The sequence below is a fragment of the Pseudochaenichthys georgianus genome, chromosome 15 (assembly GCF_902827115.2).
Source record: "Pseudochaenichthys georgianus chromosome 15, fPseGeo1.2, whole genome shotgun sequence".
In the NCBI taxonomy this organism is placed as follows: Eukaryota; Metazoa; Chordata; class Actinopteri; order Perciformes; family Channichthyidae; genus Pseudochaenichthys; species Pseudochaenichthys georgianus.
This window is the reverse complement of record NC_047517.1, coordinates 15,891,788-15,907,640: the sequence shown is the minus strand read 5'-3', so window position 1 is coordinate 15,907,640 and position 15,853 is coordinate 15,891,788. Positions and strand designations below refer to the sequence as shown.

The window sequence follows — 15,853 nt, the reverse complement described above, 5'->3', positions numbered from 1 at the left end:
GATACCACTTATTAAATATTTACTGCTCATGACACTGAAAACAACTATGAATCATGAACTAGACACCAATATTTATTACTTAAGAGCTTTCTATAAAACATCAGCTTTATAGGATCACAATGATATAGTATCAGAACATCATATTGCTACTGATATGTTCATTATCTTTAACTGCTCTCGTTATTACTTCAAATTAGAGGTAGGTAAATTCCTTGATCATAGTTTACCGGGAAAGATCCAGACAGAGGATGTTTGAAATGTTCCTACGGTTATTTAATGAGAGCAAACACCCAATAAACATGGACAAATGTGATGAACACACATCATCAGTAAGCCATTTTAGTCTTTGCCCCCGTTTCTGTTTACATCCCAAGGGTCCTTAATCCAAAACATGGTAAGAGGCTGCATGTTCAGTCCATGTAAATCAATGCAGGGGTTCAACATGGGGTAAAGAGGCTCAGTGCACTGCACACAGAAAGAGTGAATCAGAGTCATTGCATCAGCGTCGTAGAATGACAGCTCCCCCTTCTGGAGATTTGCCAGTATGCCCAGCTTCCTGATTCTCTTTCCCACCGACAGCAGCTTCTCCTGGGTGTCATGGCAGGCCAGATACTTCCCGTCCCCATGGTAGATGCACCAGGATGTGTTGTTTACGCCCAGGCTGGAGGAACTGTGATTTGGAGCATCTTTTTTATCGACTGGCCCTGTGGTCAAACCCATTAGCCAGTAAGGTTTCTCCTGAACAATGACCTCCCAGTAGTGCTGACCAGTAGTGAAACACTCCTGAGCAAGGACACTGCACTGGGAGTCATATGGCTGAGGGCTCTGAGCTTCACTGACAGACGGCCTTCTCCAGTACACTTGTTTCCTATCCTGGGATATTTCCAGTTTCGGATGGGCTGACTTGGAGTCCAGAGCAGGAGAACTTAGATCTATAAATAAAAAATATACTGTCGGTACACAACTAGTGGAGGTTGATTTTAGACTGCATAATTATATTGGATGCTTTACTTACATGACCACATCCTGGGAAAGTGTTGGGACAGAGCCACTGAGAGGTCATCCACCAGCCTCTCGACTGTTCTCAGCTTTTCAAGGTCACACAGATCTTTGTCTACTTCCTGGATTGGTGCTAAATCTAAAGGGTCGCTAGAAAAAAGGAACAGAAAACCATTAGAAGGAAATAAATGGAATGTGGTAATTACAAACAGAGTGACCGTTTACTCACCAACGATTCTGTGCAGTGATTTGCTGTTGAAAAAAACAACAGATCATTTGGTCTGGCACATATCGTGATAGCAGAAAACATTTGTACACATAGAGTCGTATTATGAGGCAATGGGTTCCTGTGCACAGACATGTAAAGGACTTTGCATCTATTTGTATTGTTTTTTTTATCTTTATGGTCTTTTTAAAACTGTTATTGGTTGTGTTACATCTTCTTTTGGTTGTTTGCTTCTCTTTTTGATCATTTTGCATCTCTCTGTAGATGTTTTATGATTCAAAGGGGTGTTATTGTGTCTCTATTTGGTTGTATTATGTCTCTTTTGTTTTTTTCCCACGTCCTTTAGTAGTCATTTTGTGTCTCTTCTGTGGACTGATATGTCTCTTTCTGATTGTTTTACATCTCTTTGAGGTTGTGCAACATCTCTTTTTTTTCATAATGTATTGTATCTGTCTTTAGTGCAATGCATGTGTTGGTAGATGTACTTCTCTTGTTGGACTTATTTGGCTTCTTAATTTGACGTTTTTTGACTCCTTCCCCCTTTGTGACATCGCAATAAAAAATGTTGGGTCTGGCCTAGAGATCCCCTAATCAGCTGAGACCCTGCACATGCCCAGTAAGCCTGTTCATTAATCCGTCTATGTTTGTACAAGACATCTACCTGTAGGAATCGCAGCTCATTTGTTTCTCGGAGAAGTGATTTGCTGGAGGCCCTCAGGCTGTCTATCTCTTTGATCTGAGCCTCCATGCTGCCTCTCTGGGCCTCCAGCCACTCTGTCATGTACGTCTCCTCTGCGTCTATAATCTGCATCATCAGACGCTCATCCCCGTCCAGCACAACACGGATCCTGCTGTACTTGTCTGAGATTCTCTCTCTGAAATCTGCAGCAGACTTCTAAGAAATACAAAACAAAAAAAACACATTATTTAAGAAATGGTTCCAAATATAAACGGAATACACTTAGAAAACGGAAACGTTAACTTTTATCGGATGTATTATGTTTACACATTTCACATCAATGCATTAGGTTAGTTTTAATATTAATATTAAGATGTTTTTACATTTTATTTAAACGTAATATTATTGCTTTCAACTAACCTAATTATGGGAAATCTATTGACATAATACATTTAATTAAAGTAAACTTTTCATTTTTTTCAGTGTAAAAGGGTATTCTTTGGATGACTGTACCAGTGTTTGAGTATACAATGACTCCAAGTCCTTAATGGCATGTTCTGCTTCATTTCTCCTCTTCAGCAGTTGGTTCATGGTGGCCTCTAATATGCTCTGTAGACAGAAATACAGCAGGCCTATACATAAATAATCCTGAAAATACCAAATGAATAAAACCTAGCTGATGATGACAAATCGCTATCTCACCTTGAAATCTGCGCAGGCTTCTTGGAGTTGAACTGCTTTGTGGTTCTTGTGCATGCCAACCAGGAGACACAGGCAGCACACAGGGATCCTCTCCTCCATGCAGAACAGCTTGAGCTCATCACGGTGCTCCCTGCACTTCAGAGACAGCGGATCATCCGTCACCTCCACCACTGTGTGCTCCCTCAGAGCAGTTCTCTGCTGGTGAAGCAGGGCGTGGGCCTGGCATAGTGAGGCATCGCAGGTCAGACAGGTCTTTATGGCCACCGATGGCATCTCTATGCAGTGATCACAGTGGATAGTCGAAGATGACGTAGTTGCCCTGCTTTGAGTAGTTGTCCTTTGCTCTGCTGTTGACGGCCGGTTAGTGGCGAGGTCCTTTACTTTGGTCTGAAGGCTGGTGTTGACCTCCAGAGTGAGGTTAGAGGGAAGGAATATCTGACACTCTGGACAGAAGAAAGGAGCCTTGTCAGACCCCTCTGTTCCCCAGACAGCTCGGATACAGGTGAGACAGAAGTCATGTCCACATGGCAGCGTTACAGGATCTGTAAAGAAGTCCTGGCAGACGGGACACTTTAAAGTTTCCTCAACAGGGTCCATGCTGTAGCTCTGCAAGCAGCTGTTACGGCTTCTCAGTGTGCACTCCTGGCCTCTCTGCTCATGAATGTTTCACAGGACTCTTTGGCATGCACTCATTCACTCACATGCCTCAGTGTCAGGTTACTAAAAATGAGATGACATCTTTCACTCGCTGATTTAAGCCATCAACGCTCAGGAGTCCACACACAATTGAATGGTGGACTAAGGGAATTAAATTACAAAATATTTGTTCTAAATGCAATACCATTTAAATGTAATCAAACAAATTAATTAATCTAGTCAGATCTGACTTTGGGTAAGGTACATTTACACTATAATCTGAACTCAAGGTCCACTTTCTAGATTTTTCAGGAGCCTTTTCAACAGCATCTGAAGGTCTTCAGCCGTAGGCCTATATGGTTTTTACTGGAGTGTCATGGCATGAATCTTGATTTGATATTATTTTGTACAAAATGTGCCAATATTGATGTTCAGTAATAATTAAAGCAGTTATAAAGTTAAACAGATTCACACTACTTATGATATGCTTTTGTACATAATTAAAACATGTTTACTTAAAATATGTTAATTTCGTTAAAATAAATCTCCTTCATTCAATTTCAGAGGTGCAATTATGTTTAAGGTTTAACTGAATCAATATTTTCATTGTAAAACATGGTCCATAAAAAACACAATTTAATAGTTTGTAGATTTACATTTGTATATATTTACACTAATTGGTTGTGTGCCTTAACTTCGACAAAACTTCAACTATTTATCAAATACATACTGTCAGTGTTATACATGTTTACTCCTCCCTCCCTTGTGCTTAGACTTCCCTAAACTACGTGAGCATCCACCCATCAGCAGAACAATTTCTATGTACGTAAAGACTGTTTTTCGGAATCCCCTTCTCACTACATGAACGTAGCCAGACATTCAACGTAAAAGACGTTCGAGCATACCACAAATAACGTGAGATGTGGATGTGGCAGCTAGGCACCGGCTGACTACGTGTCTCCTGCAGTACTGCACTCATAAGTGTTGTTGCAGTTGAGTTTCTAGACCTTCTTATTTACAGGTAAGGAGTATTTTTTTAAACATGTATTAGGTCCATTTAGTCGAACATAGCAGCTGAGCTAAGCAGTGAGGTAACTCACAATAGCTAATGTTAGCTAACGCGAGCTAGCAACAAGTACATGTTGACAGCAGGAACTCTACACACTTAGCTACAATATGTTAGCCCTATTTACTAACCTGCAAACTTCAGCTGCTTTACACGTTAGAGTTTAAATATGTGAACAGCACATGTATTATTTAGCTTTTAGCTAATACTTCTATGCTAACAAATCAAAATAACACCATCAACTCTCGGTCAGTTTAACACACTGCTGATAACCTCATGGCTGGCAGATGATGCAACGCTTTCCTGTGAGACTAAACCAATTGCATAGTGAAATGTAACTTCATTGTTCAGTATTTATTATTATTTCGTTCTCATTTTAGTCTATTGTACTTTATATATATATATATATATATATATATATATATATTTCTCCTCTCCTGTATTACTTCGCACATTAGTCTTGCAACATTCTCTCGCACTATTTTATTTCTATTCTGTTATTTCTTGCTCTACTTTTGTCTTTTAGTTCGACTGTTTTATGTCTATAATTATGTTGCATTGTTGGAACTAAAGATTGTAATTGTCATCACTACACTGTAGCTACTGTGCATAACAAATAAAGCCTTTGAATCTTGAATAATGTTAAAATTAATAATGTTAGTATATTTTAATATATTTTATGTTTAGTATGGCGAGGATGGCCAACAATTCAGCCTGTGTAATTCTACCGTTATTTTACATAACATTTAATAGATCTCATTTATATTACACATCTCTTTTCAAAGAGATTCCTGGCCCAACATAGGCAGCAGCACAGTTACAGACAACTTAAAACAGTCACTATCATATCCAACAGCTGCTTATCTCAGATGGGGTTATCATAAGGTTACAGTAACCTGACACTGTTTTGTGTTTACAGCTGTCCTCAAGTTTAGGTGCCATGTTTGCCAAACTGGCCTTGGGCTCTCGCCTGCCATCTACAATCCGGCGGTCAAATGTCTATCCAGCTTTCATCAGAGCATATTCCCAGAGTAAATGTAAGTTACCAGCCTACTTATTTGTCATACTGGACCTGCACAATATTCTCATTGTCTCTTTGATCTGCTTGCTATAATATGCTCTTTGGTGCATGATGATGTGTAGTAAAACATGACTTTGTTATGCTCTTCAGTCCCACGTCCCCATGGGCAGTCTTTTGTCCACCGCAGCGAGTTAAAGCAGGCCAAACGTATTGTAGTGAAGCTGGGGAGTGCTGTGGTGACACGCGACGAGTGTGGTCTGGCACTGGGACGCCTGGCCTCAATAGTAGAGCAGGTAACGCCACTTTTATATTGTTGATACAATTATTTGGGGCTATACTAAGAATACAAAAATTAAGAATTGATATAAGCTGTAAAAGCAGAATGTTATAGCTTTGTTGTGTCCCGTCAGGTGGCCATGCTGCAGAATCAAGGCAGGGAGATGATGATTGTCACCAGTGGTGCTGTGGCATTTGGGAAGCAGAGACTGAGACATGAGATCCTGCTGTCTCAGAGCGTCAGACAAGCCTTGCATTCTGGACAGAACCAACTCAAAGAAATGGTGAATAATGATCCTAATATAAACATTTGTTAAATTGTATTATCAGTCTTGGTAACTTCAGTGAAATCTCTGTTTTTCAGACGGTTCCAGTTCTTGAAGCAAGGGCGTGTGCAGCTGCTGGACAGAGCGGTCTGATGGCATTGTATGAAGCTATGTTCACCCAGTACAGCACCTGCACTGCACAAGTATGTACTCCATTTTTCTCACAAATGCTGACACAGTTTGAAATGTCACTAATGTCTTTGAATCTCTGTCCATGTCTGTAGATTCTGGTTACCAATCTGGATTTCCATGATGAGCAGAAGCGTCGCAACCTGAACAGCACGCTCCACGAACTGCTGCGGATGAACATAGTTCCTATCATCAACACCAACGATGCTGTCGTTCCTCCCCCTGTTCCCAACAGTGACCTGCAGGGGGGAAATGTGGGTATTGTGTGTTGGGCACGCTGGGAATGATGAATGTGGTCCAGAATTGTGATGGTGGATTGCTTAAATCATGCGTAAATGAAAGACATGTGTTTCTCATCACTTACATTTCAACCCACACTAACGCATCACTTATTGGACACATGGTTTTCATTTTAAAGGCGGCTTTAAATGTTGGGCACTCATTCAAAGTGTGGTGGTCTTTTGTTCTGCTTTTGTATGGTGCACACACCGGCTTGTGTCTTTTAGAAAGAGGTGTTGTTTGCTTTGCAACTGATTGGGCCTAGGATCCTTTTGTTGCATGGTAGCAACTGATAAGCTCTTGTTCTACAGTATGATGTTAGATAATATGATTTTCTTTTTGAGGTTGACATGACATGACATTTCTGTTTGTATTTCAGGTAATAAGCATCAAAGATAATGACAGCTTGGCTGCACGCCTGTCTGTTGAAATGAAAGCCGACCTGCTCATTGCCCTTTCTGATGTTGAAGGTACTACAAAAATCACCACTTAGTTCGTGAATCATAATGATTAACTTTGCTTATGTCTTATGTGACTATGAGAAAAGAAGGTCGTATCAAGGTTTTCTTAGCTTGCTTTTGGGACTTGATAACAGAAAGCCTGTTCTACAAACTGGAAGAAGACATTTGCCAGGTAGAGGGGGGCAAAAGAAAGCTGCTAATGAGATAATGTACTTAATAGGAAATGTAGAATACATGTTTTTAAGCCTCTTCTTTACTTGAGGCTAAAAGTTAGGATAGCTCAGCATCAGGTACCCTGATTTTGTTTTTTTGTGGGTTCCCAAAACAACACAGAAGAGTAATGCTAAAGTACTTTGAATAGTTAATCAGGAATCCAAATAATCATAGCTTTATCAAAATAATATAAATGTTTTGTTTACTGTCTTGATTCTTTTAATAAAATGTTACCAATATAAAGGATTAAACAAGAACAAATCTGTTCCACAGGCTTATACGACAGACCCCCAGGAACAGATGATGCCAAGCTCATTGATATATTCTATCCTGGAGATCAGCAGTCCATCACCTACGGCACTAAGTCCAGAGTCGGCATTGGCGGCATGGAAGCCAAGGTCAGCATGACGATCAATAATGTCTCAAAGTGTTGACAGGAATAAGTTGATTAAATTATGAAAAATGTGCATTATACTCAATCATGTCCTCTGAACAGGTGAAAGCAGCCCTCTGGGCTCTTCAGGGCGGGACGTCTGTTGTCATTGCCAACGGCACACATCCTAAAGTCACAGGCCATGTCATCACAGACATCGTGGACGGGAAGAAAGTTGGCACCTTCTTCTCTGAAGTGAAACCTGCAGGTATGGCGTAACGTCATCTGGGAAGAATATTTTGCCTACTTGTTGTGTTTGTGTTTTTATATTTCATGAGTTTTATTGACACCAACAGGTCCAACTGTGGAGCAGCAGACGGAGATGGCCCGGCATGCAGGCAGGACTCTGGCCTCACTGGACCCTGAGAAGGTGAGTTCTGGACTAAATTATATGAACACCATTATCTCCTGGAGTCCACTCAATTATTTTAAGGTTCGATTGCAGTATAAATATATATGTGGGTTTTCTTTTTATTTCTTGAGCATGACATATTAAGAATGAGTCCAAATATTTATGAGGATTATTTTGAGGTTACACTTCCTGAACAAAATGTATATTATACCTCCAACGTGTTATTCCTAAATGAATTGTAATGACATGAATACAATAGGGAGAGACAATCGCTTGGTTAGCACAAATGAAAAAACAATTAACATGAAAACTGGGGGGAAAAGAGTGAATCATTTTCAAAACAGGAAGCAAAGGGTTGCCAAACTCATACATTTTTTACAAATACTGGTTGTAGCTTTAAATACTCTTGATTGGGGTATTTGTTAATCATATCGAGGTGTTTGTTTTTCCAGAGAGGAGAAATCATCTGCCATCTTGCTGATATGCTTACGGAGAAGAAAGAGGAGATTCTCAGTGCCAACAGGAGGGACATGGAGTTAGCAACAACATCAGGTAAGGAGGGCGTTGAGAAGACCCATTGTCCACCTTAACCTACAGCAGCATGCTATGCTCTCCCTTAAACGCAGTGACTCCGTACCACTTCCACATGTGCCAATGTGCCAATGTGCATTAGCTTTGTTATCTGTGGGGCTTAAGATTGCATGATACTTACATTTCTATCATTTTGAGTCATTGATTGTGTTGATTGTGTTGTAGTGAGTAGGGAATGTACCCCCTAAATGTATGAGTGTAGTTTTCACTCCTTTTTTGATGCCTCAGCTTGCCAAAAGCATACAGTATTTTATTTACAGATCTGTAGACTTTTGCCTTATCAGAGATTTTATTTATTTATTAAAAAAAATCGTGCAGGTCGTCTCTCCCAGCCAATGATCGACCGCCTGAGTCTGTCAACCTCTAAGCTGAACAGCCTTGCCATCGGCCTCCGTCAGCTCGCGGTGTCCTCACAGGACAGCGTGGGTCGGGTGCTGAGGAGGACCAGGGTGGCCAACAACCTGGAGCTGGAGCAGATCACTGTCCCTATCGGTGTCCTGCTGGTCATCTTCGAGTCGCGTCCAGATTGTCTCCCACAGGTCAGTAAAGCCCACCGCTCAGCATGTAGAGCTACACCATTAGCTGCTGGTTTTGGAGACATTGCACATCTTTGCCATTGATTGTAAAACTCACATATTTATGTTTTTGTGTTCCAGGTGTCTGCTCTGGCTATTGCCAGTGGAAATGCTTTGCTGCTGAAGGGGGGTAAAGAAGCTTCTCACACCAATAAAATTCTTCATCAACTCACTCAGGAAGCACTTTCCATTCATGGAGTCGCAGATGCCGTTCAACTGGTAAATAATAATAATAATTATATAAACGTTTTTATATAGCACCTTTCATGCAAGATGCAGCCCAAAGTTGATCATTGAGTTATGACTACACATAGTGAGTTTGTAAATAATAACGTTCTGTGACATTCGCCCTGACGTATAGGTGAGCACACGTGAAGAGGTGGAGGATCTGTGCAGACTGGACAAGTTGATCGACCTGATCATTCCAAGGGGCTCATCGGAGCTCGTCCGGAGCATCCAAAGGGCGGCTAAGGGTATTCCTGTGCTGGGCCACAGCGAGGGCGTCTGTCACGTCTACATCGACAACGATGCCAGCATAGACAAAGCTATAGAGATTGGTACGTGGTGCTTTATGGTCCTACTGTGATAGTAGAACAAATGTTGTTTCAATTTCTGCTATGGTTTGGTGTCAAAGTTGTAGAAATGGGATACAAAATATATTTTTCCTATTTGAGCAGTTGTAAAATTATATTTTTTAGATGTTTCCAAAGGGTTATTAACTGCTAAATTAATATAAGATTACTAACTTATTTCTCATTCCAGTCAGAGACTCCAAATGTGACTACCCTGCAGCCTGCAATGCCATGGAGACTCTCCTTATCCACAAGGATTTACTGCGCACTCCTATGTTTGACCAGATGATTGACATGCTGAGAACACAACATGTAAGAAACAAACACACAGAAACTCAAACTTACTAAGTATTACGCATCACAATTGAAGGGTATGTGTTTTTACATTTAAATGAATCTCCAGCAACCGTCTCGAGTGCTAGGCGTTTGTTTCAGTACAGTGAATCGTTTTTTCTGGACTCATTTATTTACTTATTCTGTTGATAAATCTTTGCTTTCTTTCAGGTGAAGATCCATGCTGGCCCTCGGTTTGCGTCGTATTTAACATTCAGCCCATCCGAGGTGAAGTCCCTGAGGACAGAGTATGGGGACCTGGAGTGCTGCATTGAGGTGGTAGACAGCATGTCGGATGCTGTGGATCACATCCACAAATACGGAAGCTCCCACACAGATGTCATTGTTACAGAAAATGAAGAGACGGCTGAACAGTTTCTGCAGCAGGTGGACAGCGCCTGTGTGTTCTGGAACACCAGCACTCGCTTTGCCGATGGCTACCGCTTTGGCCTAGGTAAGTACAGTGCCAAGCATGACGACATACATCCTTGGAACTAACTTACAACTGTCTTGAAGATATGTCAGGAGAGTTAATTCTACTTTTCTTCTCTTGCAGGAGCTGAGGTTGGTATCAGTACAGCCCGGATACATGCCAGAGGTCCAGTAGGTCTGGAGGGGCTTCTGACCACCAAATGGGTCCTTCGAGGGGAAGGGCACACTGTGGCTGACTTTTCTGAACAAGGCAGTATGAAATACCTACATGAAAACATCCCTGTCCCCCAGGGGAACTTTAGTGCCCGATCAAAGAGCCATCAACAGGAGTAACTGATTTCTACACAGAGTTTATTTAATGGTTTGTGTTTGCCAGTAACACTTCAACTTTTTAGCCGCCGCTGCTTCATCATCATCATCATCATCATCCACTATGCTCCTGCAGAAAACTTGCATGCAGAATAGAGGATACTTTACCTGGACGACCTGTTCATAAACGTCAATTTATCAAAAAAATCAATTTATATTTAAAACTCCCTGATATCTTCTGAGACAAAGAGTGCAACATGACTGAATTGTATCCTGCTAAACTGATACAAATAAAGTTATTCCATTTTGTGTGACCAGTGATACATTTGCAAACACAACGCTGTTTCGTCTTCAAGGTCCTTTTTTATAGTAGCATTATCAAAAAATCATTGGCCTGGCCGTGATTATGTAAATTATTTTTCTATGTAAAAACTTTTTTGTAATTTTCTGTACGTGTTTTTTGTGCTTTTGTGTTTTTTGTGTTTTTTTTTGGTTATGATTTATTTTTTCTGTCCTTTTTCCTCCCACAAATGATTTAATAAACAATCTGTACAGTTCTCTACTCGTGATTTCTGGTTTTGCATCATATTGTCCCTTTAAAAATGCATTTAGTATTCAATCTTATTGACTTATTACCCAATTTAATTGAGAACTTTAGTATTTAGTAATTTAACATTTAAATGCTTAACAGATTAATCATTTAAGCCAAAACAATATTTGCACCGGGGCCAATCACAACCTTGTTACGCCACTGTATACAGAGATGCTGTGTGAGAAACCAATGTGAGTTTGGAAAATTGCAAAAATATAAATCTATTCTAGTATACCTCAACAATGGAATTATGATCAGTAGAAATGGCCATGACATGGGACCTTTAAGATTTATTTTATTTTAGATTCCAGCTCTCGTGAACGCAGCACTGGTGACGTAGGGGGCGTGGTCGAACTGCAGTACTTGCCCAGACTGAACACCGGGTAAACCCAGCTGTCATTCGACTCGATGCTAAAAATGGCAGGAAACAATTCTTATACTATAGTTGAATATTTTGGCGGGGATTCGGGTTACCGGTGTGGTTACTGTAAGAATGATGAAGGAAACTTTTCTCATGGTGAGTGTCTTAATCCAGTAGGAAACAGTCGCTTCACTGAACTGACTCATGCTAACCACCTAGCCCCGTCTACTTGCTGGGTTTGGTGCTAGCTAATGTTGGCTCTTTAAATATTAAATGTCACTTAATTTGAGTAATTTATGCACATAAGTGCACATAATCTAGTGCTCAACTAACGTAATTGGTTAGTGTCAGGTTGTTTGCCTTACTTGCGCTATCTGGGTTTTTAGCAATTAGCATCCAATTGCCCAACGCTATTATTAGGAAAACACAAGACTGCTGTACAACATATGTAAGTAAGGGTTTGCTGGTATTGTGGAACTACTTTTGGCTATAATGTTTACTCAAGACTAATGCTGTAACATTTAGGTGCTTCAGAAGACTTGGGTACATTTCCACTAGCATCATGCTAGCTAACAACTCATAGCAGGAGGAAGATGCCCTCACAAGCGAAAGTGCAGCTGTCTCGATTTCATATAGTCCGTTATTGCAGTGGCACTGAGTATAGGGTTCTCTACATATTTGCTAAAAAGACTGGCGTAAAATCTATCATGTATTTATATGTTTTGGCGTGGAGAGGTCTGTGTTGTTCAGTAAGGGCTCATTCGATTTTATTTGACGTTTAACGATGTGTGAAGTGCTGCAATAGCACACACATGAGAGCTAACATGAGACAGATTTCACAACATGCTGAATCAGAGTGTTTACCAAGTACTCCTTGGAATCTCAAGAAGTTGCTTTTACTGTCACTGTGGATCAAAACCTATTGCTACTGCAAGAAATGATTATTGTAGTTAAAGTAAATGCTGGAAAAAGGATATGAGAAACAAATGCTCTTTCCAGCTGCAGTGGACAATCACATTGTGGGTCTGGGCTTACTTCCAATTTAACCCTGAACTAGATTGTTAAAAGTAAAAAAACGACACAAGAACAGCAAATGGATAGAGCTTTTACTAATGCCTGATTCCAATAAAAATGTCCTAATATATGTGGTACCAACACTTTCTACAGGGCATGCCACTTTAAATACTTAATCATATTTAAAACAACACCAACACTTTCTACAGGGCATGCCACTTTAAATACTTAATCATATTTAAAACAACACAACTAGTTGTCAATGCAACTGTTTGTCATTACAAAAATAAATATTGTCACAACCACATAAAGTACAATTTACAGAAAAACACTAGTAAAATAACTGAGAAAGCTAGACTATATTTTCAAGTGATGAACCAGGAGGGAACCTGCTGGATAACTGGATTACTTAATGAGAAGCAGGGCAAGCTTTGTATAAAAGGTTAACTCCGGGTAGAGTTTCAGTAGCCCTCAAGTATCCTTCAGCGCCAGAAGCATTCCTTCCAGGAATCTGTTCACACGGAGGGTGACACGGATCAGTCATGTGTCGTAAAGGTTTTTAAACTCTCTGTCCAAGACAACTGAGCTACCAGAAAACTAAAAATATGCATGCTGCGAGAGGCTTCCATTGAAAGGGAAACCAAGGTCAATGTAATGTATTAGTGGCTTTTCTGAGTTGTGTAAGATGGATGTGACAGCATGCTTTAATGTAGTATCTAGAGGGGGTGAGAGGTCGACTAGGTTTAGGGTTCAGGCAGTTCCTAATGCTGTCAATGAAAGATTGGACTCAGAGCCAGCAGACAAGAGCTGTCTAATCTAAGATAAGAGTGGTAATCTGGATATGTTGCATCGTGTGGGCAAGGCAGATTCTGGAGAGGAAGGTGGACTGTACTCCCAGTGGGATCATAAGTAACAGTGTTAAAAGGTTGTGTGTTCCTCCATGTGCTGATACATGTTCAATCAGTACACCAGACCTGTACACAAGATGTCAAGCTTGTCAAGTTGGTTATTTTCAGATTGCAGAAAAGAAAAAAACCACTTCATTTAGTCATGTTATAATCATCCCTTAGTGCTGATTTACCGGCGAAGACTTATGAAACGGTATAGATCAACAGTGATGATCAGATCAGTGTTTTTGTTGTACTTTAAACCTTTCCAAGCAGGTGGTAAGCGAGAGGTTTCCCTCTATTTGATTGGCTTGCTGATGTTATCAACAGTGTTGTTACATGCAAAGCAAACCCTGCCCCACTCTAAAGAGCTCAACATCTGCCCTCCTCTGTGTGAGTGTCTGTCAGGCCTCAGGGAGGGCTGAACAAGTGGATCAGATGAGAGCGATAGAGAGACTCCCATAGTGCCATGATGTTGGCAGATATTGCACAGACAAACTGACATTAGAGGTTTTCTCTGGAAATATCTTTTCCATCTCCGGATTTCCTGCCCAACAAGTAATCCGGCTATGATTAGCCCTGCCCTGTTATTCATTTGCTCTTAAAGGTTGTTATTGATGTGCAATGTTTCCCATATACATTATTTATACTCCATTAAAAGCATCCTTAATATAAAAAAACACTGAACAGAATACTAAAAAAAGTATTTAATTATCAGATTCATATGATAATTTGACATCTCTGAGATTATGATCATTTGGGGTCGTAGAATAGAGGTTATAGGGCAGAAACCCCGTCAGAAATGATGTTCTGAATGAATTGTGAGGCCTTATACAGTATGTGTGGGATTGAAAGATCTCCCCAACAATCCTAAATGATGGATATACAGTATGCTGCACATCTTTTGGGATGTTTCCCCTGAAAAATGCTGCTCTGTCTTCATCGTTCAAGGCAACACAAGGCAATTCAAACTGCTTAACAAAAATGAAAGACATTAAGAAACATATTATGAAATGACATTTAAAAACACTCATTCAAAAGCAAAGATAATAAAACATGAATAACACAGGTACATGAATAAAAGTTACAATGCAGTGTGAGATATGAATAGTTCAATTAAAAGCAGCGGCACAAAGAAAAGTCTTCAGCCTGGATTTAAAAGTAGTCAGAGTTCCAGCGGACCTGCAGGTTTCTGGGAGTTTGTTCCAGATGTTTGGAGCATAATAACTGAACTTCTCTGACCAGTCCCTGAAGACCTGAGGGTTCTGGATGGTTCATCATTTAGCAGGAGGTCAGAAATATATTTTGAGCCTAAACCATTTAATTAATGCTTTATAAACCAGCAGCAGTTCAAGTGTAACCGTTTCCATTTGAAAGTGGTTTAAACCTTCAACATATGATAATATTTGATCACTTCCAGTACATTTCTAAGAATAACTGTCCGGTTGGATTCCCCTAATCTTTTTCCATTTTACATGATCGTGAAAAACTATCTCTGGACACATTGAATACTGTTTAAGTCATTTTAATGGCATGTGAAAAAAAACACTCTATGGAAGATCAATCTTGACCGACTCTGATGATCAGATATGTTATTTATTAAGATGATAATAGATCTGATCTTTAAAAGATGTTGCTCTACCCCTAAAGAAAATCTGTAGTGTTCTTCAGTCATTGCTTCCTTGTTGTAGTCCCGTGTCTCTGTGGACTGGACATTGCAATCTCGGTTCTGTGTTGTGTGAAGTGTTTACAGTGAATTCCCTCCACTGCTCTAGATGTGAACTGATGTCTCTCTTGTCTTCAAGACTTACTTCTCGGTGTGTGCGTCACACTGTATATAGTTGCAGAGGATGAGGTCAGGAGGTCAAATGGGGAGCTCACAGCTCAGCTCTGGGAAGCAGGACCCCCGCTGCTGTGGACACAGATAATATTGTATGTTACCATTAGGGACTGTGGGAATGTACTTTAGGGGACACTGGGATTTGAGCTAAAACAAAAATGTGGACCTCCCAAAAGACTTTATGAGCTGCTTCTGAAGAAAGCACTCCTTACTTGTTTACATGCTTCCTCATTCAGGTTTAAAAAAAAGAATATCTGTAACTCTTTAATGCTGTAATTGAGCTTTATTTCATGGAGTCAAGCTAATTATGATTCACTTCATGCATGAAGCAGCATGCTCTTATGTTGACGTTTCATTTCAAAACTAGAGTGGAATCATGAAATGTTTTAAAGTTCTGATGTCCCTTTTTTATATTCTATAGGGATGTGGTCTCACACCATGACTGTACAAGACTACCAAGACCTGATAGACCGAGGGTGGAGAAGGTGAGAAGCTGTTTTTACCTGTTTGTGTGATGGACCTTTTTCATTTTCTGATTAATATTGTTGA

At 40.2% G+C, this 15,853-nt stretch overlaps 3 protein-coding genes across 3 annotated transcripts in view; 2 read left to right on the top strand and 1 right to left on the bottom strand.

Annotated features, from left to right (window-relative positions):
• Nucleotides 1-80: 80 nt before the first annotated feature.
• On the bottom strand, nucleotides 81-3,307 carry LOC117460101 (E3 ubiquitin/ISG15 ligase TRIM25-like). The gene is made up of 6 exons (XM_034101336.2): nucleotides 2,607-3,307; nucleotides 2,418-2,513; nucleotides 1,887-2,120; nucleotides 1,229-1,251; nucleotides 1,016-1,149; nucleotides 81-932 (listed from the first exon to the last, which is right to left on the bottom strand). Exons 1-6 carry the CDS (start codon nucleotides 3,201-3,203, stop codon nucleotides 340-342), a joined length of 1,677 nt encoding a protein of 558 aa, XP_033957227.1. The 5' UTR covers nucleotides 3,204-3,307; the 3' UTR covers nucleotides 81-339.
• An 813-nt stretch (nucleotides 3,308-4,120) lies between these two features.
• On the top strand, nucleotides 4,121-11,167 carry LOC117460014 (delta-1-pyrroline-5-carboxylate synthase-like). Its single transcript, XM_034101220.2, has 17 exons — nucleotides 4,121-4,263; nucleotides 5,228-5,345; nucleotides 5,480-5,622; nucleotides 5,740-5,889; nucleotides 5,970-6,074; nucleotides 6,156-6,314; nucleotides 6,719-6,809; nucleotides 7,287-7,411; nucleotides 7,510-7,654; nucleotides 7,743-7,816; nucleotides 8,251-8,350; nucleotides 8,708-8,928; nucleotides 9,046-9,183; nucleotides 9,326-9,521; nucleotides 9,727-9,848; nucleotides 10,041-10,323; nucleotides 10,426-11,167. Exons 2-17 carry the CDS (start codon nucleotides 5,249-5,251, stop codon nucleotides 10,632-10,634), a joined length of 2,358 nt encoding a protein of 785 aa, XP_033957111.1. The 5' UTR covers nucleotides 4,121-4,263; nucleotides 5,228-5,248; the 3' UTR covers nucleotides 10,635-11,167.
• A 376-nt stretch (nucleotides 11,168-11,543) lies between these two features.
• The window catches only part of LOC117459734 (arginyl-tRNA--protein transferase 1), a 64,564-nt gene continuing 60,254 nt past the window's right edge, over nucleotides 11,544-15,853 (top strand). The window contains 2 exon segments of the mRNA XM_034100822.2: nucleotides 11,544-11,719; nucleotides 15,726-15,789. Of these exon segments, the coding sequence (XP_033956713.1) occupies nucleotides 11,611-11,719; nucleotides 15,726-15,789 (173 nt within the window). The 5' untranslated portion in view covers nucleotides 11,544-11,610.

Excerpts from the sequence above, each read along its gene's own strand:
- LOC117460101 (XM_034101336.2), bottom strand. The coding sequence starts at position 3,203 with ATGGACCCTGTTGAGGAAACTTTAAAGTGTCCCGTCTGCCAGGACTTC. Across the intron at positions 2,514-2,606 it reads AAGCCTGCGCAGATTTCAAG|AGCATATTAGAGGCCACCAT; the intron begins GTGAGATAGCGA and ends TTCTGTCTACAG. Across the intron at positions 1,252-1,886 it reads ATGAGCTGCGATTCCTACAG|CAAATCACTGCACAGAATCG; the intron begins GTAGATGTCTTG and ends TTTTTTCAACAG.
- LOC117460014 (XM_034101220.2), top strand. The coding sequence starts at position 5,249 with ATGTTTGCCAAACTGGCCTTGGGCTCTCGCCTGCCATCTACAATCCGG. Across the intron at positions 6,810-7,286 it reads TGCCCTTTCTGATGTTGAAG|GCTTATACGACAGACCCCCA; the intron begins GTACTACAAAAA and ends TCTGTTCCACAG. Across the intron at positions 8,351-8,707 it reads GGAGTTAGCAACAACATCAG|GTCGTCTCTCCCAGCCAATG; the intron begins GTAAGGAGGGCG and ends AAAATCGTGCAG.